At 44.6% G+C, this 26082-nt stretch overlaps 1 protein-coding gene across 2 annotated transcripts in view; it reads left to right on the top strand.

Annotated features, from left to right (window-relative positions):
- The window catches only part of Syn3 (synapsin III), a 429043-nt gene that overhangs the window by 47709 nt on the left and 355252 nt on the right, over positions 1-26082 (top strand). For both annotated transcript variants that reach the window (XM_047550762.1, XM_047550761.1), the window contains exon 3: positions 16981-17038. In XM_047550762.1, coding sequence (XP_047406718.1) covers positions 16981-17038 — 58 coding nt within the window. The remainder of the gene's footprint in view (positions 1-16980; positions 17039-26082) is intronic.

Below are 26082 nucleotides of genomic sequence, written 5' to 3'. Positions count from 1 at the left end.
TTAGTAGATGCTCAATAAAAATTTGCTGAAGGAATGATTTTGTGAATGAAATGAAGGTGTCTGATGTGTGTCTTTAGAGGGGAGAAGGGCAGAGACTGGAGATAATATTCTAGCCTCTCCACTGAAGACACATAGAGTGGGTGGCTGTGACTTTGTTTACCCTAAAGGTCTGCACTGGGGAGTAAAAGGACAGGACCGGCTTCCATCATGCTAGACACACACAGATCCTGCCGCTTCCCTCCTCTTAGAGAAAATGACCTGTTATTTCCGAGGACACCCCCAACTGAACTCAGGCCTCCTCCCACCATGGTGAAGGACAGGATGGAAAGAGACGAGTGTTAAACACCTGCTGTGTGCCAGGGTTATGGTTCATGGAGTCCTCGTGACAGACGTGGTGATGTCCTCATTGTAACACAGGAGGAAACTGGGAAGGTTGAGGTTTGCTTGAGGCAGCACAAAGAAATTAATGGCAGAGCCGGACAGGACCTGGCTGTCCCTAAGGCCAGCAGTGCCCCACCCATTTCTTCACCTGGGGGGTGGTGAAGTTGCACCCTAGCGACCCACTGGTGGGCGACCCACTTGCTGGAATGTTCTTGACAGCTGCCTGAGGGCCTTCACACGTGTGTCCTCATCGAATCCTCTTGACAACTTTAGACTAGATCTTTTTATGCCCATTGTACAGATGAGGGAGCAGACGATAGTTCAAAATCCTTCAGTGGACGCCCATGCATGCGGGTCTTCTGCTCTGTGCCAGTTGCTCATTTTTCTTGCACATTTGGGGAAATGTGAACCTCTGAGGGAAACGCATCTCCTCCCCGAGGGCCCAGCACCACCACTCACTTGCGTTTTCCTGTGTGCGCGTGCGCATGCGCGCACACACAACCACACCCACACCCATCTTTGTAGTTTAGTTCCTGACATAGAACAGACACCAGATAGTGCATGGGTTGATGGATAAGCTGGATCACCCCTCAGGAAAACAGTCCCCAACCCTCAGACTGAACCAGGTGTCCCTCTGTGGGATGCACAGGATCTTTGTGCAAATGCTGTGTGTGGTTATTGTCCCTTTATGTCTCCCTCCTGTGAGGGAGTAAGTCCCAGAGACTGGGCATGTGTGGTCTTCGTGCTGGATTTCTCAGAGTCTGAAGCCTCTGGCCTGTGGTAGGTGGTCAATCCGTGTGAGTTCTGAGTCATTCTGAGACACCTTCTCTCACCAGCGGAAGCCTCATCTCCCTGCCTGCCCACATCTTAGCCTCCGTCACCTTGGTCTCTGCATCCTCTTCATTACCGGTTTCCTTTTACCTGGTGAACTTTTAGTCTTTTCCACAAATCTGCGAGCTCCAGAGGACAAGGACTACCTCTGCCTTCCCCTCCCACTCATGTCAGGCCATGTGCCCCGTCCACAAGTGGTTCAATAATGTGATTAAATGACGGTATCGAGTTATGTGAATTTTGACCAGATCCAACCTGCAAAAGCCTCCCTCCCCACAGCTGCCCACAGACAATGGGGTGGGACATGGGTCACTTCCTGTGGCTCAGGGCCCTAGTGGACCTCATTTCTTGCCTCCACAGATTCTTGGGCTCATCACCCTCAGGGGTCTCTCTGGCAGTGGGAAGGAGCCAGGAACATGAGCGGTTCTTAGGAGTAAAGATGGAGCCGGGATCGGATCTTGGGTCCCTCTGTGTTCTGGCCTGTGTTGGCCACGCCCCCACACATCCGTCCGCCATAGGATCCTCCTTGTCTTGCTAACCAGTGAGTCCTGAGCGAGCGTGCTCAGCAACCTCCTGCATGGTCTGTGGTCCATCTCCCCGGCCTCTGTCCAGGCCACAGTGAGAAACTGACCAATTGCATCTGAAAGAGGAAAATCTCTTTGTGGAGAGGGATCGCTGTATCTCCACCCTTTCCCCATGGGGCTGACCTATGGGGAGACAGCTGAGTCTGAGACGGGACATTGTTGGCCTCTCTTCCTTAGAAGGGCATCACCAGGACCCAGCCACATTGTCTCCACACACAGGATACATTTGCTGAAGAGCCCTGATTGGACACGGGTGGCTCCTGTCTGTGCTAATTCTCTTTCTTCGGTCCCTCCTGCTGCCATGAAAGAACACCGTGCTTGCTCCTCATAAATCTCTCCCACACACTACAGCCCGCCGCCCCAAACTAGGGATTTCCCACCCTAAGCAACGCTGGTTATAATATTCTCCTTCCTGGTGCTTCTGATGTGGCAGTAAAATATGAGACCACCCACAGAGATAGAAGCCTCGAGGAATCCAGAGCTCCCCAGCCTCTTCACAAGGCCAAAGCTGTGATTGATTGGCCGAGGTGTTAGGGCCTGGGGAAGAGTCAGCTAGGAGGAGACAAAGCCCCTGGGCACCGTGGGTCCATCTATTTGCCTGAGGTCAAACAGCCAGTCAAGTACACAGGCAGCAACCCCAGCCCCCAAAGGCATCTAGAATTCCAGACCATCCCTCCCGTTCCCTCTGCCAGACAGAAGGGTTCGGAGGCAGATCAAGCCTGAATGAGCCTCCGGCAAGGAGGCAGCAGTCTGTGTGGCCCATCAGGAGACAGACTTCTGACTCCCGGCCAAGCAGGGGAACGGACCGCCTGACCCTCACCTCAGCCTGAGTCCGTCTGCCAGGCTCCACAGTAAACATTCCAGCGATGGGCAAAACAAGCATTTCTCCCAGGAAGGTGAGGCCTCGTCAAAACCAGAGCTTCTTGGGTGGTATTGGTGTAATGCAAAGTGTTCTGAGTTCCAGGTTAGAACTGAGTTCAGGGCAGGTTGGACACTGTGCCATGACCCCCACATCACAATTCGTGTAGATTTGTACATTTATTACAATGATCTACCAGTAGGTGGCAGTGGAGAGTCTCGAGGAAGGGATGCTCTGTGGACTGGGAAAGCATATATTGTGCATTTACACCGTCAACAGACATTTGGTGCATGTGCCTGTACCCCAGCACGCTGTGCCTGATATACATACAGTGAGCAGTGAGTCAGTTTCTGTTTCCCAGAAGCTACAGACTAGATGTTTGGAGACAGGAGATGGCAAGTGTTGTGTAATTACCAGGCAGAATGATAAGTGTCCTAATGGCTGTGGGCACAATGTGCCGTAGAAGCTGAATAGGACACAGCCCAGCCAGTTGGAGCAGGAGAGAGATTCTGCCAAGGGAAACAGCATTGCATGCGGCACCCATGGGGATCTGGATCACGAGAAAGAGGCACCCAGGCAAAGAAGACGTAAGTGTCCTAAACTCATGCAAAGGCTCAGAGGCATAAGAGTGGCAGAGGCATTCAGGGAATTGCAAGAAGCCAAGTATGTCTGTGAAGCAGGCCCCAGTCAGCTGATGGATGGGAGCGGGCGGGCCCTCTTGTTGGCAGGGTCCAGATCAGGAAGGATCCTGGGCCAAATCCTGAAAATCCCAAAGTACAAAACCACTTGGAGGGTATGAGACTTTGAATGGGGACTTCTCCATCTGGAACCTGTGGGGAGCAATCTTTGCCCATCACCTCCCAGGGCAGATGTGAGGCTTAAATAGGAGAAGGATGTGAAGGAGCTTGCAGCCCTCATATACAATGCCACCTATTTATGTCATCTTCCATTGCTCTTTGCACCTACGGGGCACGTCAAAGTGAAGGGAATCACAAATCTGTCCTGTGGCTTCCTTGAGGGTAAGGTTGTGAGTTGAAGCTTGGCATGGTGGTGCACACCTGTAATCCCAGTGGCTCGGAAGGCTGAGGCAGGGGAATTGCAAGTTCAAAGCCAGCCTCAGAAACTTAGTGAGGCCCTAAGCAACTTAGTGAGACCCTGTCCCAAAATAAAAAATGAAAAGGGCTGGGAGTACGTCTTAGTGGTAAAGCATCCCTGAGTTCAACCACTGGTACCAAAACAAAATAAAGATTGTGTTTTGTTTACCTGTGGGTCCTGTCTGCATGGACCTGGACCCATCTGCACAGAGTAAGTTTTCAATAGTTTTTAGTTGTTGAGGATTCTCTTTGGGGCCTGGGCTTACCATATGCCAGGGACTATTCTAAGTGCTTTATGTCTTATCTCATTAAATCCTCACAGGTACCCCAAAAGGCAGTTACTATTATCATTCCAGTATCTCAGATGTAGCAACTGAGGCACATGGCCTATTCCTTGTCCATCCCCTAAGAGGCTGTCAATGGACAACTGTTTGTAGGTTGGGAGATGAAACTTGGCCACATGGTCTGGACCATTCACAGACCTATATAAGAACTCTGGTACAGGGCAGAGAGCAGGGAAGGAGAAAGATGGAAGGATCACAGGTAAGGACTGAGTACTGGAGTTGGGGAATCCCCATGCCGCCATATTCTAGGTGGAGTCTTTGAAGTCATTGTGAAGTTGTACTTGTCTAGGAAGAACATGTTTGATTTAAGTGTTTGCTAGCTTTATTTTTCAATTTAAAATACCAGGCATATGACACCTAGGTCCCCGTTTGTTGTTTTTTTTCTTCAGGTCCCACAAACACTAAGCTGGGCCTGTCCTGTGTCTGGAATTGGCCGATGCTACCACTGAGGATTTGTGATAAAACTCACAAACCATGTGAAAAGTTTCCCTTTGTATGGGGCTGGCTGCACACACATTTTATTGAAGAGCATCGCTAGGCAATAAAAACCAAAATCTCGCTTTCAAGTCACACTAATAGTTCCTATCCCAGGAAGTTCCAGCCTCAGTGACATCTCAACCTTTCAGTATTGTACGAAAAAGTGGCACTAATCGTAGAGCTGTCAATCAGTGATTTCTGCAGTTGGGAAGACATGGACTCTGCTGGCATTGACTGAGAACTGAGAGAGGGGCTGGGGGTTTGCAGAAAGGATTCTTTCACAAATGGAAGGTTGAAAAGATAGCTGGCAGTGTCCATGTTCCAGGGAAAAGAATAGAAGAAGAAACTAAGGAGAAGGCTCTTGAATGTAATGCTTACAAATGATTGATTAGAACTCAATCACGTGGTCACACCTCGCTGGTGGGAAAATCGGGGTATATAGTTTTATGTGCTAATCTGTAAACTCTTGTTGTGGAAAAAGGGGAGAATGTGCATTGGAAAGGAAAGAGCTGTCCCTGTCCCCATCCCAGGTTTATGGAAGTGCTTAACACAGTGTCTAGTGTCCAGTGAGTGACTGAGAACCAAGAGTTTCATTCTACCAATATTCAAGAAGAGCAAATGGAAGCTTTTGTTTCTTTTACTTTGTAATGTGGCAGGATAGCTAAGCCTATAAGCACTCTGTTTTAGTTAGTTTTTTTGTCACTGTGACCAAAATATCCAACTAGAATAACTTAGAGATGGGAAAGTTTATTTTGGGTTCATGGTCTCAGAGGTCTCAGTCCATAAATGGCCAATACCATTGCTCTGGGTCCAAGGTGAGGCAGCACATCATAATGGAAGGACCCAGAGGGAGGAAGCTACTCAGCTTAGGGGAAGATCAGGAAGCAGTGTGTGTGTGTGTGTAAGGGGAAGGGGCCACAGGGGAGATGCACCCTTCCAGGGCACAACCCCAGTGACCCAACTCTTCCAGTCATGTCCCACTTGCCTACAGTTACCACCAAGTCACTCAAACTGGGACAGACTGATGAGGGCACAGCTCTCGCAACCCAATAACCATACCTCTGAATAATTCCTGCATTAACACCTCATATCAGACTATAACTTTCCACCCTGGCTTCTAGAAGCACATGTCCATCTTACAGTGCAAAATGTATTGAGTCCATCTCCAAGAGTCCCACAGTCTTCACACTATTAGCATTACTCAAAAGTTCAATTCTAAAGTCTTCTGTGAGACTCACTCTTGGTTGTGAGCCCATGTAAAAATCAAAAACAAGTTACATATATTAAATACAGTGGCACAGGGTAAACATTCCCACTCTACTCTATACACCCATAGGGGTATAGAAAGAAGGGTTTGGGTCAAAGAGAGACCAGAGACCGACTGGGGGAACATTAGTTTCTATAGTTCTACATTCAGCATATGGAACACATGGTGGTGAGATGTGATCTCCAAAGTGCTTTACAACCCTGCCCCGTGGCCTTACTGCTTGCAGCCTGTGTGGTCTCCCTCTTAGTCTGGCTATCTCTGCAGCCAGGTATCTCTGCACATTATAGTTATCTTAATTCCTGGAGTTTCCATTCCAGCTTTGGCTTCACCACCACAATTTCATGCATTGCCCTCTTGGGGGCAGCCCTCAGGCATGAAGACACTGCTACACTTTGGCTGACCTCCAAGGCCTTCCTTTGAAATCTTGGTGGAAGCCTCCATGACCCCTTAATTGGAACATCCCTCATTCCTGAAGAACCAGTACCCTGTAGATGATACCATGGTCTTCTGCCAACTCATGCAATATCTGGGTCTCCTGGAATCATAGGGGCAGTGACCTTTGAGTGCTTCCATAACTCAGCATGGTGAAACAACTTCCCAAGCCTCCTTTTGCTAACAGGGTGCCCCATGATCTTTTCTCAATGAAATTTTTCAGTCTACATCCTTGAACCTACAGTAGGTCTTGCCATTTCCTGAGATGTCCTCAACCCATCTTTCCTAGTGTCACTGTGTAAAGTATTTAGCATCTCTTTAGCGATCATAATCTCTTTGAAAAGCACAGCTTCCTTGACTCCCACTTTACATGCACTATTCTACTCAAACTGCAAATTTTTAAAAAATTCTTTAACTATGCCTTCTGCTACAGATTCTCATAGTGAACCCAGTTAAAAGCTGCCAGAAATATCCATGCTACTGACTGAATGCTGAGCTGCCTTGAAATTTCCTCTGCCAGATTCATTAGTTTATCATTTTAAAATTCAACCTTCAATAAAGTTTTAAGACATGAGGGAAATGTAGAGAAGTTCTTTGCCAGAATATAACATGAATGGCCTCTAGACCAATTCACAGTAGAGTCTTCATGTTTTTCTGAAATCTCATGGGCACAGTCTTCATTCTTATGGCCATTATGATCTTCTGAGCTCCCACCAGAATTACCCATTAAATTCCATTTACAATTCTAAAGGTGTTTCCAGCCTGCACATTTAAACTTTTAAAATTTTCTTCTCTAAACCAGTTCCAAAGTTTTCTGAAACACATTGTCAGCATGGTCACAGTAGTGATCTCACTTCTTGGTATCAATTTGTTTTGGTCAGCTTTTGCATCACTGTGACTGAAATACCCAATAAGAACAACTTATAGGAGGAAAAGTTTATTTAGGGCTCACGGTTTCAGGTGTTTCAGTTTATAGATGGCTGGCTCCATTGCTCTGGGCCCAAGGAGGAAAGCTACTCAGCTCATAGTGGGGTCAAGAAGCAGAGAACATGAAGGGAGAAGGTGCCACAGGAAAGATGCACCCTTCCAGGGCATGCCCCCAGTGATCCATCTGCCCTAGACATGCCCAACCTGCCTATAGTTACCACCAAGTCATTCAAACTAGGATGGACTGAGTAGGTTACAACTCACAATCCAATCACTGTACCTCTGAATAATTCCTGCTTTGACAGGAGTGTTTGGGGGTACACCTCATATACAAACCATAACACACCCAAACTTTAGCTTCTATTTTTCAGGATCAAATAAAATTATAAATATAGAATTAGAAGACCTGGATTCTAGTACCTTCAACAAAGTATTAAGTCTCTCTGGGTTTTAGTTTCCTCATTTATAGAATAGAAATAAAAATGCCTACATTTGGAGACAGTAGTAAGCTTTAAATGGAAAAAGGTTAAACCTCTTTGAACTCATTTATTTATTCAACAGATATTTATTGAGTTCCTACTGGGGGTTAAGTACTCTTGTGAGTTCTGGGAATAGAATGACGAATAGGACAGGTATTTCCTGACCTTGAGGAACCGTGTTATCATGTCGGCATTAAACACAGATACTCATTCTAATTAGCTATAGTTATAATAGACCATAGGCAAGAGAAATAGAGTATGAAAAGATGAATTATGGGTCAGGATAGGGTGCTTGTGGGAATCAATGGGCAAGCAGATAGATTTAAGAAATAAGTAGAATATAAAGTCAATGGAAACAGGGAGGGAGAAAGAGGTCACAAGAATATTTTCCACATTTCTGCTTTGAGCAATGGGTAGATAGTAAGACAATTTATGGATAAAAGGGGCGACAGAGGAATGTAGAAGAGAGTCAAAGGAAGGGTGAGTGGGCAGATGAATGGATGAATGAACAGAATGACCAATGAACAAAGGGACCCATGATAATTGCTGCACCAGACACAGGGACAATTACAGGAACTGGTGAAGGGGTAGATCAATACTTCATCCTCGATGAAGTGCATAGGGTACAATGTAAAGTGATACTACATCATTTATTTATTCCATTTTTGTATTGGTGCATTGTAGTTGTAAATAAAGGATGTATTGCTACATATTTACACATGCACACAATATAACAATAGAATTGGGTCAGTATCATTTTCCAGTATTTCCCCTTTCCCTTCCCTCCTCTGTTCCCCTGGTTCCTTTCTTCTACTCTACTTGTTTCCCTTTGATTTTCATAAAATGCTCCCTGCACCATTTCTTTTCCCTTTCTTTTTCATCTCTAACTTCCACATATGAGAGAAAACATTTAACCCTTGACTTTCTGAGTTTGGCTTATTTCACTTAATGTAATGTTCTCAAGTTCCATTCATTTTCCTGCAAAGGTGTACTAGTCAGGGTTCTCTAGAGGAATAGAATCAACAGGAAGCATGATAATAAAAAGAGGATTTATTAGATTGGGTTACACGACCCAAAAGCTGGATAGTCCACAATGGCTATGTGCAGGCTGGAGAGCTGGAGGAACCAGCAGCTGTGCAGTCCAGGAGGCAGAAGCCCCAGAACAAGAAGGATCGACAGTGTTACCCTAGTCCAAGACTAGGGGGGGGTCTCCACCTCAGCTGGCTATCCCACATGCCAATCATTCCTAGACACACCCTCACTGACACACCCAGAAACCTCTTAATCATCGACATCTCCTAATCCAATCAAGTGGACAGTTCAAATTAACCATTACAAAATGACATTATTTCATTTCTTCATTATGACTGAATGAAACTCCATTGTGTATATACACCACATTTTCTTTATACATTCATTCACTGATGGATACCTAGGCTGGTTCCATAGTTAGGCTATTGTGAATTATGCTGCTGTGAACATGGGTATGCATGTATCACCATAGTATGAAGACTTTCATTCTTCAGGGTAAATACTGAGAAGTGGTATAGCTGGGTCACATGGTGGTCCCATGCCTAGTCTTTTGAGGAGCCTCCATACTGATTTCCATAGTGACTGTGCTAATTTACAATCCCACCAACAATGTAAAAGTGTTCCTTTTATTCTGCATCCTCTGCAGCATTTATTATTGCTTGTATTCTTCTTTTTTTTTTTTTTTTTTTTTTTTTTTTTGCGGTACTGGGGATTTGAACCCAGGGCCTTGTGCTTGAGAGGCAAGCACTCAACCAACTGAGCTATATCCCCAGCCCTTATTGCTTGTATTCTTGATGACTGTCATTCTGACTGGACTGAGATGAAATCTCAGAGTTGTTTTGATTTGCATTTACCTAATTATTAAGGGTATTGAACATTTTTTCACGTTTGTCAGTCATTTGTATTTCTTCTTTTTAGTTAATTTGTCCATTTGTTAATTGTGTTATTTGGGTTTTTTTGATGGTAAGTTTTTTGAGTTCTTTATATATTCTAGATCTAAATCTTATGTCAGAAGAGTAGCTAACAAAGACTTTTTTCACATTTCAAGGTTCTCTCAGTGTGCTTTTAATTATTTTGTTTGCTGTGCAAAAGCTTGTTAACTTGATGCCATCTCATTTATTAACTTTTGGCATAATTTCTTGAACTTCAGGGGTTCTATTAAGAAAGTCGTAGCCTGTGTCTATATGTTGGAGTGTTGACACTGCATTTTCTTCTAGGAGTTACATAGTTTCTGGTATAATTCCTAGGTCTTTGATTCATTTTGAGTTGACTTTTATGCAGGGTAAGAGATAGGGTCTATTCTTATTTTTCTACATATAGATAAATAGTTTTCCCAATACTGTTTGTTGAAAAACATTTTTTCTGCAATGTATGTTTTCAGCACATTTTCAAGGATCAAATAACTGTATCTGTGTGAGTTTGTCTCTGTCTTCTGTTGTACCATTGGTCTATGTGTCTGTTTTTATATCAATTCCATGCAGTTTTTTTTACTGTATCTCTGTAGTATTTTTGAGCTCTGTGGTATAATTTGAGGTATTGGGATGCCTCCAGCATTGTTTTTTTGGCTTAGAATATTTTGACTATACTGGGTCTTTTATTCTTCCAAATGAATTTTAGGACTTTTTTTTCTACTTCCTTGAAGAATGTCATTTATATTTTGACAGGGGTTGCTTTGAATCCATATATTGCTTTTGGCAGAATGGCCATTTTAACTATGAATTCTGCCTATCCAAGAATATGGGAGGTCTTTCCATCTTTTATGTTTTCTTCAATTTTTTTCTTCAGTGTTCTATAGTTTTCACTGTAGAGGTCTTTCGACTACTGGGCTCCATTTATTCCCAGGTATTTTTTTTTTAAGGCTGTTGTGATTGGAATTATTTTCTTGATTTATTTTCTCTATTGGTATATAAGAAAGCTACAGGTTTTTGTATGTTAATTTTGCAACCTGCTAGTTTGCTGAATTTGTTTATTCACTCTGGCAGTCTTTTGGTGAAGCTTTATGTATCTTTTAGTACTAGTATTAGACCAGGTCATCTGAAAACAGGAATAATTTAACCTCTTCCTTTCCTATTTTTATCCCTTTTATTTCCTTCTCCAGTACTATATTGAATAGGAGTGGTAAGAGTGGATTTCCGTCTTGTTCCAGATTTCAAAGGAGATAGAGATAATTTTAAGTTTTCCACATTCACTATGATGTTGGCTTTGCATTGTCAGACCTAAGTTTTATAAGGTTGAGGTAGGTTCCTCCTAACCCTAGTTTCTTCAGTGTTTTTTTTTGTTTTGTTTTGTTTTGTTTGTTTGTTTGTTTTTAAATCATGAATGGGTGCTGAATTTTGCCAAAGGCTTTTTGTGATTCTATTCAAATGACTAAGTGATTTTGTCCTTAATTCTGTTTAGGTGATGACTTACATTTATTGGTTTGCCTATGTTAAACCATTCTTGCATCCCTGAGATAAATCCAACTTGGTCATGATGGACAATCTTCTTACTATGTTTTTAAATATGATTTGCTAAGTTTGTCAGGGATATTGGTCTGTAGTTTTGTTTCCTTGATGTGTCCTTATCTGGTTTGGGTATGAGGGTGTTACTGGTTTCACAGAATGAATTTGGAAGTGTTTCATCCCTTTCTATTTTATGGAATAATTCGAGGAGAATTGGCATTACTTTTTAAAAATTTCATCTGGTTCTTGACTTTTCTTTGTTGGAAGGCTTTTTATTACTGTATCTATCACATTGCTTGTTATTGGTCTCTTTAAGTTTTTTTTATGCCCCTTTGATTCACTTTTGGCAGGTCATATGTGTCTAGAAATGTAGCCATTTCTTTTAAATTTTCCATTTTGGGGAGTGTACATTTTCAAAATAGTCCCTAATTATTCTCCAGATTTCTGTGTTATCTGTGATGATTTCTCCTTTTTAATCTCTATTTTTATTAATTTGGGTCTTTTCTCTTTTTCCTTTGGTTAGTTGCTAACAATTTGTCAATGCTGTTTATGTTTTCAAAGAACCAACTCTGTTTTGTCGACCATTTGTAGTTTTTTATTCTCAATTTCATTGTTTTCAGCTCTGATTTTATTTATTTCCTTTCTTCTACTGGTTTTTATAATTGTTTTTTTCTTCTTTTTCAAGGCCTGGAGATACATTATTAGTTTGTATATTTGGAATCTTTCTGATTTTTCTCATATAGGCACTCATAGCTATAAACTTTCATCTTAGAACCACCTTTATAGTGTTCAAGAGGTTCTGGTATCTTGTATCACTATTTTAATTTGTATCATAATTTCTAAGAATTTTAAAAATTTTCTTCTGATTTTGTCTGTTCATCATTCAAAAATGTATTATTCCATCTTCATGTGTAGTTTCTCTAGATTTTTTTGTTTTGATTTATAATTTCTTTTCATTATGTTCTGATACAATGCAAAAATTATATCAATTTTTTATATTTTCTATGGGTTTCTTTGTGACTTAAAATATGGTCTATTTTAGAGAAGGTTCCATGAGCAACTGAGAAGAATGTGACATGTGTTCAAGCTATTGTTGGATTAAATAGTTTGAGATGTCTGTTAAGTCCAGATTTGTAATATTTTTCAGGTCCAAAGAGTTTTACTGAGTTATGTCTGGATGACCTATCTCTTAGTGAGAGGTGTGTTGAAATCATCCAGTATTGTAGTACTGGGGTCTATCTGAGTCTTAATTTGTCTGTTTTATGTAATTAGATGCACCAACATTTGGGCTATAAATATTTACTATCATTATATTTTCTTTTTGGATAGTCCTTTTGCTAGTATAAAATGGCCTTCTTTGTCTCTTTTGATTAATTTTGCCTTGAAGTCTGCCTTGTTGGATATGAGTGTAGCTATCCCTGCTTGTTTTTGGCCTCCTTTTGTCTGCTATATCAATTTTTATCCTTTTACTTTTAGCCTGTAACTATCTTTGCCTGTAATGTGAGGAACCTGCAAATAATATATAGTTTCATTTCATTTTCCAATTCATTCTGCCAGTCCATGTCTTTTAATTGGAAAGTTGAGACCATTTAAACTTAATGTTATTGTAGAGAGATATTCATTATTCCCACCATTTTGCTTTATTTCGAATGTTTAATTTGGTCCTGTTTCTCATTTGCTTAGTTACTGTTCATATGAGATAGGTTCCTTTGTGAGCTCTGGGATTTGTTTTTAATTTCTTTCATATAGAATATTTCTTTAACTCTTTTCTGTAGTGCCAACTTCATAGTCATAAATTCTTTTAGTTTTTACTTATCTTGGAAGGTTTTTATTTATTCTTAAATTCTGAAGGAAAGATTTGCTAGATATAGCAATCTTAGTTGACAGTTATTTTCTTTCAGGACATGGAGCACATCATTCCAAGCCCTCCTGGCTTTTAGAGTTTGTGCTGAGAAATCAAAAGTAATTCTTTTTGGCTTGCTTCTAAATGTGACATGACATTTTCTCTTGGGGCTCTTAAAATTCTATCCTTTTTCCATATGTCAACCATTTTAATTATAATGTGTTATGAAGAGATTCTTGTTTGATTTTGTCTATCTGTGGTTTTGAATACATTCTGCATCTGGATAGCCATCTCATTCTCAAGAGTTGGAATTTGTTCTCTTATTATTTCCCTGAAGAGGCTATCCATTCCACTATCCTGTATCTCACAACCTCCTTCAATTCCAAAGATTCTTGATTTGGTTCCTTAAAGTTGCCCCAGAGTTCTGGCAAATTCTGGTCATTGTTACTTGTTTTCTTTCCTTTAATAATATACAAATGTTTAATGTTGGCTACTTTGTCTTTCATCTCTGAAAACCTGTCTTCAGCATGGTCTGCTCTATTACAGAGACTTTCAACTAAATGTTTTTATTTGATTTATTATGTCTTTCATTTCCAAGACTTCTGTTTTTTCTTTTTAATATCTCTGTCTCCTTATTGAATTTTTATTCATATCCTGTACTGACTGACTAAATTCATGTAGTTGTTTTTCTGTGTTCTCCTGAATTTTATTGATCATTTTTATAAACATCTTTTGAATTCTTTTTCTGATATTTCATCTGCTTTAATATCTTTGGAGTCAGTTCTGGTGAATTATGAACTTTAGGATGCATTGTGTTGCTTTGTTTTTTCATATTTCTTTGATTTCTGTGTTGGGTTTTATGCATCCATTGGGAAGGATTTCTCTTCCATTCTTATGTGTGGACCTTTTTAAGGCATGACCTCCACTTGCCAAAGTGTCCAAGAGTTAGCTAGATTAAGACCTCCTTTTAGGTGTCGCATCCATAGCCTTTGTGTTATTTGTCTCTGTTTTTGCTGTAAGAGTGAATGTCTGTAAGTAGAACCTGAGGGCCCACCCCTAATTATTCCTGCATGGGGCCACATTATTAGCTTGGATTTTAGCTTTTCTTCTAGCCTTTGTATTAAAATACAGCTGAAGTTTGAGTGGGGTTAATTTATGAATGGAGCAAGGTGCGCTGTCTTTTGGCTAGGTTTAGTTCAGCCACAGAGTCTCTACCCTGTGAGCTTGTAGTGTTCCTATAGATTCCTAGCACCTCACGGAAGAGGGGAAAACCAATAATAGCAACAATTGAAGCAAACAATATACAGTATTAAAAATAAATACCTGGTGCCTAGTATGACATCTACAACACTAGTCACCACAAAAACAGGAATGGTTGGGTCAGCAATTGCTAAGAGCAAAAATAATAACTAACCATGAACTAGCATTAAAGTAAACAGGTGTCAACTGTATCATCCACAGGACTAATAATTGCAGTAACATTAACTGTGGGGGCAGGAGCTATCATTCTAAAAGATGGTACAACCAAATAGTTCTAAAAGATGGTAGAAATACATACAGTTCATTAATAGGAAATAAAACATGATGAGAAGGTTTAGAATGCTTCCAAATGTGAACAGAGAGAATGCAGGAGAGATGTTGCCCACAATGATTATAAAAGAGGAGGAGAAAAATCGGAAAACAAAGTAAAGGGGGAGAGAGAACAAGAAGAATTTAGCTGTTACTGGGAGAGAAGAGAAACAAACACAAAACAAAACACAAATAAACAAACCCAAACCCTAACCTTCAAAAGACATTGCAAGAGGAAAAAAAGCATAAAAAAATGCTAAAAATGAGGAAACAAAGAAACATGTAAGTATATGTATACATATATCCAATGAACCAGTCAACACATCAGAACACCAACAGAAAAGAAGAAAGAAAAGGGAAAGGAAAAGATTCTTAATGAAAAACAAAAGAATTGTCTAAAGGGAGGTGGTCGAAAGGTCAATAAGAATGAAGGATCCCTGCCTGCCCGCCTGTCCTTTCTATTTCTTCTTGGACTCTTTAGAGAATGCGGGGGCTGGGGATTGTTAACCTCTCCCTTTTTTTTTTTTTTTTTCCGGTTGTTGCTCACTGAGCTGCCAGCTCAAGTGGCCTACAACAAACCAAGTGACATAACTCTCTTCTTCCCTCCTTATCAGTCTGAGCAGGAGGAAGTGGGAAGGACCCTTGATTGGAGTTCATGCACACAGACCAGATTCGTGTGCTCCCAGGGAGGGGCTGTTGCATGATCCATGAGGGAATTCCGGTGGCTGGGGCTTAGGTCTGAGAGGCCTTCGGAGCTTTGCTGGGCAGTACCTGCTCTAGAGAGCTGAGATCCACGTACCCCGAGGGCCAGGCAATGCTGATCTCTGCTGGGAGTGGATCTCAGGAGCTTCCCAAGAGTTCTCCTCCCGGGGCAGGGAGCCAGTTCTCCACACTCCGCTGCCCATGAAGACTGCCTTCCCAGGTTTGCCCCGAGAGTATTCACACCTGCCTCATCAGCTTCCTGACCCTCCTCCTCTGGTCACATGAGCCACCAGAATCAAAGGGAAAGTTGTGCTCCCTTCTCTTATTCTGACACGAGACACCTGGCTACAGTCCTCTCTGTGCCTGTTTCCTCACCTTCTGCTCAGTCCACCCCACAATAGCTGCAGGGTGGCCTCCCCGAGGTGGCTCCCAGCTCCACTCTGCACCTGCCAGTTGAGAACTACAGAGCATTTCCCAAACTCGGGTTCACCGACAGCCCTGGGGTGGGCTCGGTTCAGGCTGCCCTTCTAGTCTGTGTGCTTTTCCATGTAGATCTGTCCGTGGTGTTTCACCCTCTCTCCCTCCCCCAGCCCTCTCCCTCTTTCTCTGTGATTCTTCCCCGCAGTGTTGAACAGCACTGTGGCTGCTACCTCTGCCACAGCTGGACCGGCTCCAAGGGACTCTTTCTTGTTCTTTATTCAAAGCCCTCGATTCTCTGAGTCTCTAAGACTCTCTGACTGTCCAGCGTTGAATCTCTGTGAATTCTCTCTTTCACTTACCTCCCCAAGAAGGAGTACCCCCCACTACCTGAATCCCAAGCCAGAGCAACCAGAAATACAGCCTTCTTCTAATCTACAATCTTGAATCCTGTGTCTTTAAATATCACCTTATTTAATTTTTAAAATTAACTTTAGGAATATATAGCACACCTATTAATAGCTTTCCCCTTTTTTTGGAGTTTTATTTTTTAAAATATATATGACAGTAGCATGTATTTTGACATTTTAAACATACATGGAGTATAACTTATTCTAATCAGGATCCCACTCTTGTGGTTGTACATGATGTGGAGTTACACTGTTGGTGTTTTCATATATGAACATAGGAAAGTGATATTCAATTCATTCTACTGTCTTATCTATTACCATCCCCCTTCCCTTCATTTCCCTTTGTCTAATCTGAACTTCTATTCTTCCCTCCCCACTTATTGTATGTTAGCATTCACATATCAGAGAGAATATCTGGCCTTTGGTTTTCTGGGATTGGCTTATTTCACTTAGCATGATAGTTTCCAGATCCATCCATTTTTTTGGCAAAAGTCATAAAGTCATTCTTCTTTATGGCTGAATAATATTCTGTGTACATATGCCATGATTTCTTTATCCATTCATCTGTTGAAGGGCACCTAGGTTGGTTCTATAGCTTAGTTATTATGAAAAAAATAAAATAAAATAAACCAATCAATGAATAGCTTTCTTTTGCAGAGGATAAAACTGAGACACAGGGAGGTCAAGTGGTTTGGCAGAACCAGAACTCCAATCTCCCGTCTTCCAACCACTCTCTTTCCATCCACCACACACTGCCTCTAAATAATGATTCTGTCATCAATCAAGGGGGATGAGGAGGAAGGCGGCAGGCACTTCTTGGGTAAGGCCTCGGGTAGAAAAGAGTAAAGCTGTCTGCATCCTGACTCAGTAGGTTTCTTCCTTTCCTTGCAGGTCGAAGTATTTCCATGGAAAGAAGGTGAATGGAGAGATTGAGATCCGAGTGGAACAGGTAGGTGGGAGCTTAGTCTTTAGCACGACCACCCTGCCTGCCCTTTTCTAAGCTGGGGTCATTCTCAGAAGCAAACTTGATCCCATCTGTTAGAGCCAAAATGAACTATGATTGCCAGAAAAATCCTGGTTTATACCTGGGAGTCTCCTTAAATTCCAGAATTATTTTTGGTCCAGTAATTTCCAACTTTTTTGTTTTAGCAGCAGAACTTTTCTTCAAAGGAAATACAAAGTAGGAGCTCATTCTATAAATAGAGACAAGTTGAGCTGTTCTGATGTCAATGGGTATGGAGACCCCAGAAAATTTTCTGCCCCATCTCTACCCCCACCTGTTCCCTGTGGTCCTGGAGACGTCTCCTTGGAACTACTGCAACAGGGAGTCTAGTCTGGGAGGATGGTGTGTTTGAATCCTGAGGTTCTTACTTTTCAGGTTTGAACAGATGACTTAATCTCTATGCCTCAATTCTGTGTATTGTTGCTGGGACTAAATTGTCTAGAACCTCGAGAAAGAACAGAATGGAGAATACTGGCTCTCGTTATTACCGGTTATAATATCCAGGCCCCGGGTTCTATGTGGAAAGAAACACGGACGTGCTCCAGACTGGGTGTGGTCCCCTGAGTCCAGAGCAGGGCCTCCTCCGTCCCTCAGGGACAGCCTGCTTGCCACCCGCAGCGTGCGGCCTGAGGACAGCACGCTGGAGCCAGCATTTTGGAGACGGACACCCGGTTTGAATCCCCTCACCCCTCACCAACTGTGTGGCCTTGATCCGGCAGATCTTAAACTCTCTCCAGCCCATCCCCTGTACTCTTGCCGAGATACCAGCACCAACCTGTGTTCACAGGGTTGCTGGGAGGGCCCCAGGAGCTAGTGCCCAGAGAGGGCCTAGGACAGTGCCCAGCACACACTGGCACTTCTGAATGTTCCCCTTCCTCCTTCCCCCCTCCTCCTCCTCCTTGTTCTTCTCCCTCCTCTTCTTCATCGTCATTAAAGGCAAGCGATAAGTCAGAGAGACGAGGTACCTGGTATGAAATTAATTGGGAGAACAATTTTTAAACACCCAGGCGGGGGTCACGACTTTTTCTTCCCCTGTCCTTTTTGAGCTTTGTGTGGCAAAGGAAGAGAAAAGCCCTCTGAGCATAAATTGAATCGGCTTCATAGCAAAGCACCTCCAGTTTGAATTTCGATTTGATCCTGTGGCTTTCAAGTTGGTCCAATGTCTACTGGTTTCCCTTCATGGCAAAAAAGCAGGTTATTTTTGTTCATTTTGCAAATATTTGTCAAATGTCTACTGTGCTAGCTAGCTCATGTAGGGAAGGAGGATAAAATCAGGGACCCGGTCTCTAAAAAGCTTGTGGTCTAGGAAGGGAGGTAAGGTAAGCACTTCAGCACAGAAGGCCAGGGAAGGGAGTCAGACAGGGTGCCCTGGGCAGCAGAGGCCACTACCAACCGAGGGAGTCAGGCCTCCAGCAGGGAATGCTATGGGAAATGGACTGGAGAAGGAATGGAACCCCAAGTGGACATGGCAGCATGGAGACTAGGGGAGGTGGAGGCAGGGGGAGCGAAGGAGACCAGAAGCACAGGATGCAGAGTGGGGGGCGTCCAGTTGGTTGACTCCAAAACAGGACTCACTGTCTTCTCCTCCCCTGTCTTGCTCCTCCTCCCTAATTCCTCTCTCAGTGAAAAGTGCCACTGTCTACCTTCCTCCTTGGACAAATCTGCACAGTCTCCTGGATGCCTCCCTCTTCCTCCACCGCTACACCCATTCACCTGCCAGATCCTGCCTCTGCCTCCCATAATTCCCTAGAGCAGCTACCTCCCTCCCCCCAGGGCCTTGCACATGCTAGGCAAGCACTCTGCCCCAAGCTGCTTCCCCGGACCCTCAGCTGAACTCATCTGACCCTCATCCACAGCCTCATAAATCCACTTTCTACCCAGCTCTGATTTATTTTTCATACAAAGGCTAGAGTGATCTTTCTAAAAAAAAAAAAAAGCAATTTGAGCTCTAAAAGTGTTAAAGTCCTTTGCTCAAGGACGCCTTCTCTGAGCCCTGTCTAATTCAGGTCACCTGGCTCTTCCTTTTCATAACACCTCAACTGCTCCTCCTGGCTCTTATCTGAGTTTTGCACCAAGTCCCCAGGATGCATAGTTTGCGTGAGGGTGGGGAGCCTGACTGTTTGATCCCATTCAGTTGGTAGCACAGGGCCTGGCACAAATGGGAGCTAGAGGAAATACTTGCAGAATGAATAACTGACAGATTCCACAGATTCCAGGCTGCTCGAAGATTTCCAAGGATGATAAATCACTGCGCCTTAATCTTCCCTTAAAAATCTGGGTTTTCCGTAAACATCTGGTAAAAGCTCCGTTGCCAGCTGAGTTGGCCAGTCTCGTCCCCTCTGTGGCAACCCCAGGGCGCGTTTTCATACCCCCCTTTCATCTCAGCCCTGCCTTTGGTCCAACTTGTAGGTAGAAGATCTTTAAGCAGGAGCATGGGAGGGGATTGTCATGAGAAGAGCAGGGGCCCTGGGGACAGATGCACAGCTGGTCGAGGAGGGTTGAAGTCATTCTGGGAAACCTCGGCTAATTGAGTCATCCTTGCTTCCGGTCATGCCTCTCCATGGAAACCAGAAGGTAAATTAGCCAGGAAACCAATTAGCAGGTCATTTGGTCATTTTTCTCTGGAAGATAAATTTTCCCAAGCCCATCTTGGAGCCTGAATCTCTTCTCTTTGTCCATCTGGATCAATGGGTGGGTCACATAAGTGACCCCCTCCCCCCGGAATCTCACATGCATCCTCTAGTATTTGGGGAAAGGCTTAGGACGGAAGCCACTGTTTTGTCTAAGCGGGCCTTGAATTTAGGAGCCTGTCTCTCAACTAAGGGCCAAATTAACCAGATAATTGCACTGTCTGGGGTTTGCTGGACAGGGTGAAAGAGTTAGTTGTGGTTGGCCTAAAGGAAGCCTCCACCCTTCTCTCTACCTTCTTCCCCTCAATTCAAAATCTGCTGGCCTGGCTCTTACACAGCCAGGAATCAAGATGCCCAGGGAGGCCAGCGGGGATCAGTGCATCATTTTGCATTGTTACCCAGAATGCCCTGCTGGCTCTGTGGGGTCCTCACAGCAGTGTTCTAGGAGGGCCTGAGAGGATCAGACCAGGGAGGTTGGCATGTCAAACTCTCCTCTGTTTATATTTGAGGCAAAGGTTTTTCTTTCCACAGGCATAAGTCAGTCCTCTGTGGGACTTAGAAATGAGGTTAATGAATGGATTAATATTAAGTAGACTTGCAGTCTGAGAAGTTAGTGCCTGAGGACCTCATGGGACAGAGCCAGAACCTCGAATAAAACAAAAATGTTTGAAATTCTCCACATTGCTGATATCAAGAACAATAACCAACGTGTCCTGGTTAAAGCGCTTTCCACACATAAACTTATTTCAGCCTCACAACAACACATTAAGATGGGTACTTCAACCATATTCATTTGGCAGTGAAGAAATTGGGGCTCAGAAAGGTTAAACAATCGGCAGAAATGAGTGAGTGATAGCGGAGGAGTGTTAACTGTATCTTGTTTCATTGGGGTTGATCCAGGCTAATGGTACAATCCTAGAGGACTTGTCATGTCCACCACTCTGTTGTGCCAGGGCAGGGGGGTAGGTTGGAGAGGCCAGAGGATTTGACCAGACACAGTGTGGGGGACTTAGTATTTGTTGGGGAAAGCTTACAAGAGGTCTGGGACCGTTCCAGAAGAGCGGCAGGCTGAGCAGATAGCACCTCTGTCTCTCAAGATGCTTCTCCAAGCATGGCCTCCATCCCTCACAATGCTTTGTCCTGGGGCAGATGGCTGGACAAGGAGCTTGTGTCCTTTCCACAGTGCCCTACGTTCCACCCTGGTCCCCACTGAGAGAGGGGTCTTATACATCAGTCTGCAGAAGCAGGGATGTCTTCAGCGTGAGCTTTCTCTGTTTGTTTGCCTGACCAGCATCCCCAGGAGCGACTTCCCTGGGTATGTGCAAGAAAGTCGCCTTCCAGAGATGATGCTCACTTGCCCTTCTTCCCTGTGTGCTTAAGGGAAAGCCAGCGTCCTTCGGGATAATACATATCTGAACTTTCTGACCTGGGTTGGCTCTTACTGTTCCCTTAACTTGGCTGGGTTTTTTAGAAACAGAAAAAGAGGCATTCAGGGACAAGGTGTTTTGCTGTCCCCCTTTCTTTAGGGACAATGCAAAGATGGATTTCAACTTGGTGTAAACACGAACTATTGAGTGAGCTAATGAATGCTGAATGGGACATTCCTGTGACCTTGGTAGATAGGGAGTCTCCTGGGCTGGAAATGGTTTTGCAGATACCAGATGGCTAATCCAGGGAATATTTCACAGGAAATTCGTTACCTTATAAGATAAAAAAAAAGGACTCTCTTAATTTTTCTTTTATTTATTTTGGGGAGTAAAAGTGACAAATTCCAAGTTAGAAATGAGAAGGTGCAACGTGGTACCTGGAGAAAAGCCTGCTGCCCTCACCCATCTGGCTCTTCTGCGTAGTTAACCACGGGCACGGGTTTCTCAGGCAATTTTCTGAAGGGGTTTCCAATGCAACGTTCAACACAGGTGTGTGCATTTCATAAAGGTCAGTGGGTCAGAAAAACATAAGCCATTCTCGGTATGTTGGGGGAGGATTTAATCAGGATCGATTACAAAGGGATCCAAAGGGAAAGTCCTAGTACCCAGAGCCGCAGAAATCCTCCAGCCACTGTGGTCCCGACCACTGCTGCTGTTGATACTGCCACTGTGGTCACCGAAGAGCCGCGCGCCCGCCTCCAAGGTGCCCCGGGCCTTCCCCGCTCCTCTCCTGCTGCTGGTGGTCATGCGCCTGTGCCTTGCTGCCTGTCCCTAACTCAGTTCCCACATGAACACCTCCCCTCGGTGGGAAGGAACAGGAGCCAGGTGGCGAAAGAACCTGGGAAGTGGCGATTCGGGGGTTCCAGTTCCCGTAGTGCAAGAGCAAACCGAGAAGGCTGGGCGGAGCCTGCGGGAGGAAGAGAGGCTGGCACCGTCTGCCCCGGCGGGGCTGCCCCGCACGCCCTTCCCAAGTCATGGAAGCCGGCTTTTCACTTGATGCACCCTGGAGTTGGTTCCCTCAGAGCTCATTCTAGGTTTCTGTCATATGACAATTTGTTTTGCATGATTTTACCACTGCAGACAATGCTAAGCCTGTTCAAATATTCATTAGTGTATCTGTAGGATTCATTCGTGGAAATAGAACAACACATTCCAAAAGCAGTGCATGTAGTGGACCCTATGGGCACTTAAGGAATAGAGGACCCCCCCACCCCACCCTGGATGCTGGGAACACTCCAGAAGACAGACCTCAGCCATCACCCTCTTTCGGAAGTGACTCAGAACGAAGAGAGCTGCCTTGCCCAAGGCCACATCTCTTTCTTGGGGGCAGTTTTATCCTATGATATAAAGGCCTGATCACTTCACCCCAATTTCAGACAATCCTGAAAGGCCATGCCATCTCCAGAGGTCTTGGGGGAGTTGACAGAGATCTCTGCTGGGATCGTGGCTTCTCCAGGTTTCCCCCATGCGGTTCTGACCCCTTCCTTCTCTTTCCCTTCCAACAATGGTGGTGCCCAGGGCTCTTCCTAATGAACTTCCCAAGCCAATATCCACCTCAGAGTCTGCATCCCAGAGAACACAACCTTCAAGAGCACATTTATAATTTTGATAGGTTTTGCAAACTACCCTCCGTAGAGATTGCATATATGAACCACGAGACTCTTCGGGTCTGGATTTCTAGGACTCTACTTGACCCGTAGATTCTGGGGTCCATCCTGTATAGAATGCGCTCTTGGTTCCTGGCCAGACATCCATGCTGAACTCTGAAGTGCTCCAGAATTTGATCTTCCTGTTTGACCTCCTTGTGTTTGAAATTCGCCAGAGCTTGGCGTTTCTGTGCAGGGCTGAGTCCGGCAGAATTCTGCTGCTCTGATCCAGTAAACCTTGTTTTGTTAACACAATCCTGCAAGATTTATTTGTTTGGCTTGGCTTATCCTGACCTCAGACGTTCTGTTTTGTGTTATTTTTAAAAGCGTGCAGGTCTCCATGGAGGTCTTTTTCTTTTCAAATCTAAGAACCAGCTGGAAGAATTAAAAAAAAAAAAAAAAAAAAAGGCAGGTGGGATCCTAGGACATATTAGCTGAACCATAACTCATCAGAGGAGCCATGCCATGCCTTGATTAATGTGGTTTATCAGCTCCCTGGACCTACCTAAGTTCACCAACTGGAGAAGACGATAGAGAATAGAGAAGCAATAACAATGGTGGTGTTAGCAAGCTTTTATTGAGCATTTACTGCATGCTGTGTGCCCTGTTAATTTCTTCCTGAGAAATAACTCATGTAATCTCCATGGCATGCCTGTTGCTGAGGAAACTGAGGCTCAGAGAGCTTAAATAAATTTCTCAGGCATGGTCACATGGCTAGTAAGAATGTAGTGAAGCTAGGATTTGAACCCAGGTCTGGCTTAACCAAAGTAGGTATTAAACAAAGTAGATCTATCAGAATATCTGTTGTTCTTGAATTTGTCTTCAGAAAGCTTTTTTGCTTTTCCCCTCTTGGCTCAGGTTTCTGGAGTACAAATCCCACAACCCCCTCCTATCTCACCCTGGTGTTTTGATCTGCTGGATAAATTACAAATTCATATGTGATGTTCTCCTAGGAAAAAAACTCCTCTCTTCCTGACCAGCTCTGATGGCTCTTATCCATCACCCGATGTTTCTGGCTTAGTGCTGCAGTTCCTCTGTTAACAGTTGTGTTTGTTCTTTGTTTCCCAAAGGGTTGCGTTCACTATTGTCTTTGAGCATAGCTACATGTCTCCAACCTATATGAATAGTATATCTCAAACTCTAGAACCAGCTGGGCTGGGTTTGAACTCCTGAGTGACCTTGAGGAAGTAATTTAACTTCTCTGGGCTTCAGCTTCCCCGTACCCTATGCAATAACAATAATAAGTAACTATAGAGTTGTGAGACTGAGTTACTGTTACAGTTTGGCCTCGACTGTCTCCCAAGGGCTCATGAGTTGGAGACTTGTCCACAGTGTCACAATGTCCACAGGAGAAGAGATTATATCAGGAGGGTTAATCATCAGTGGATTAATCCATCAACAGACTCATGATTTGATGACACTATTTGGAGGTGGTGGAAACTTGAGGAGGCAGGGCCTGGCTGGAGGATGTGGGCCCCGGGATCCTGTCGCACCTGTCCCTTGCTCTCCCCTCTCTCTTGTCCCCTCTCCCTCCCTCCTGTTCACGTGCCCTGCCACACTGTCCATCATGACAGTTGACCCCACACAGACCAAAGCAGTGGAGCCCACTGACCTTGGACTGAAACCATGAGCCAAGAGGAATCTTTCCTCCTGTAAGTTGCTTCTCTCAAAGGAGAGATCCAGCCAGGGAGGGCCAGAGCTGAACAAGCCCCAGTGATCCCAAATGTGACGGCACCCCATGGTCTGGTGGTGGCTGGTCCTTCGAGCCCCTTTGTCTTTTCCCCTAGAGGAGATGCTGGCATCCTGGTTCAGCTCTGCCACTTGTGAGCACCCAAGCTGGATCTTGAAGAGTTCTTCTGGAATGCTGCAGAGGCTGTCCCAGCAGGGATGGGGGTTGGCACAGGCCTTATTTTCTGCACAGCGAAGTGAAGGAAGAGGGGTGAGGTCAAGGAGTCCATTCCCTCGCGTCAGGAAGCCCAGCTCCACAGTTCTTGGCCTCTGGAGACTGTTGAGTCCTTCGCTTTTCCTTGCTGCCTCCTTCTTCGTCAACACCTGCCCTGCCCTGGCCCTGCACCACTGGACTGTAGATTAATGAGAGTCCAGTGGAAATTTGACAGACGCCCTAGAGGAGAACACAAGACCTTAGCTCCTCGAGGCATTTGTCGTAAAAGATAAACAGAACTTGTCTTATCTAACCTGCTCCTTGGGTCAAGAGGCACTTACGGAGCCCCTGCTCTGTCCTTGGTCTTAATGACAGAGCCCTTCACCCTCGAAGAGTCCTTCAGCTGGGGACTGTCATACGTCATGGTGAGCCCTGTCATAGGGATCTGTCCAGCCCTGTGCTCTTCTCCGGAAGGCCTCCCAGAGAAGCAGAGGCACAGATGGGGTCTGAGGAGCACTGAGGGAGCGTCGATGGGCAGATGTGCACGTCAGGCCTTCCAGCTAAACAGCATGGTTTAAATCCGAGTTCGTCACAGATGGGGAAAAGTTCGGACTATAGTGCAGGAGAAGCGATGGTGGGGGAAGACACAGGAAAACGAGAGCGAAAATGGTCTGTCGAGGGCCGATTTGTGTGCAAGGCCTGCAACCAGAAATTGTGTCCTGGGGTAGTGGGTTCCGGGTGTGTGGGCTGAGCCATCCAAGCCTGGGAGTAGTGAAGCTGTGTGTTCATTTTTGAATGTGTGTGCTACCCTGTGGGGGCTTGGAAGGGACTGCACAGGCATGGTGGCATGAGGCGAGGCTGAGAAACTCAGCTCTGGATTTGGTGGGGAACATCAGATGCCTGATCCTTGAACAGTGTGCTTGAGCAGGAGGCTCTGGAGAAGACTCCACAGCTGTCAAGTGAATGCCTGCCTGCACGGCCTTCCGTGGTGTTCATCCCAGCTCCAGCCTCATCCCTGTGACTGGCGTTTGGGAACAGAGGCGAGGAGCTGACCTGTGTGCTTTAAAATGGAGAGCATTTCCCACCCACGTGACTTGAAAGCACGTGACTTGAAAGCTGGCATCCCTAGGAAGTAAGCCACTGCCGGCCTCCTGGTATCCACCACCCGATTCCGCCAGTTGCCCTGATCCAGGCCAAGCTACCTCCCTCATGGCTTCTCCCAACCTGTGCCATCTCCTGCCCTGAGATGCCTCCATGTGCGCCCCATCTCTCTCCCTACCCTGCCCTCCCTACCCTGCCCTGCTGCTTGGCCCTCCAGCCTTGGCGGCCGCTCTGCCCTTTCAGCCAGCCCTGCAGTTGTCTCCACCACTTGGGGTCTGGCCCGCTCCCTGATGAGAGAAGCCCC

Source organism: Sciurus carolinensis, chromosome 4, assembly GCF_902686445.1.
Source record: "Sciurus carolinensis chromosome 4, mSciCar1.2, whole genome shotgun sequence".
Lineage (NCBI taxonomy): Eukaryota > Metazoa > Chordata > Mammalia > Rodentia > Sciuridae > Sciurus > Sciurus carolinensis.
Note: the sequence above shows the minus strand (reverse complement) of the source record. Positions and strands in the feature narration are given on the sequence as shown.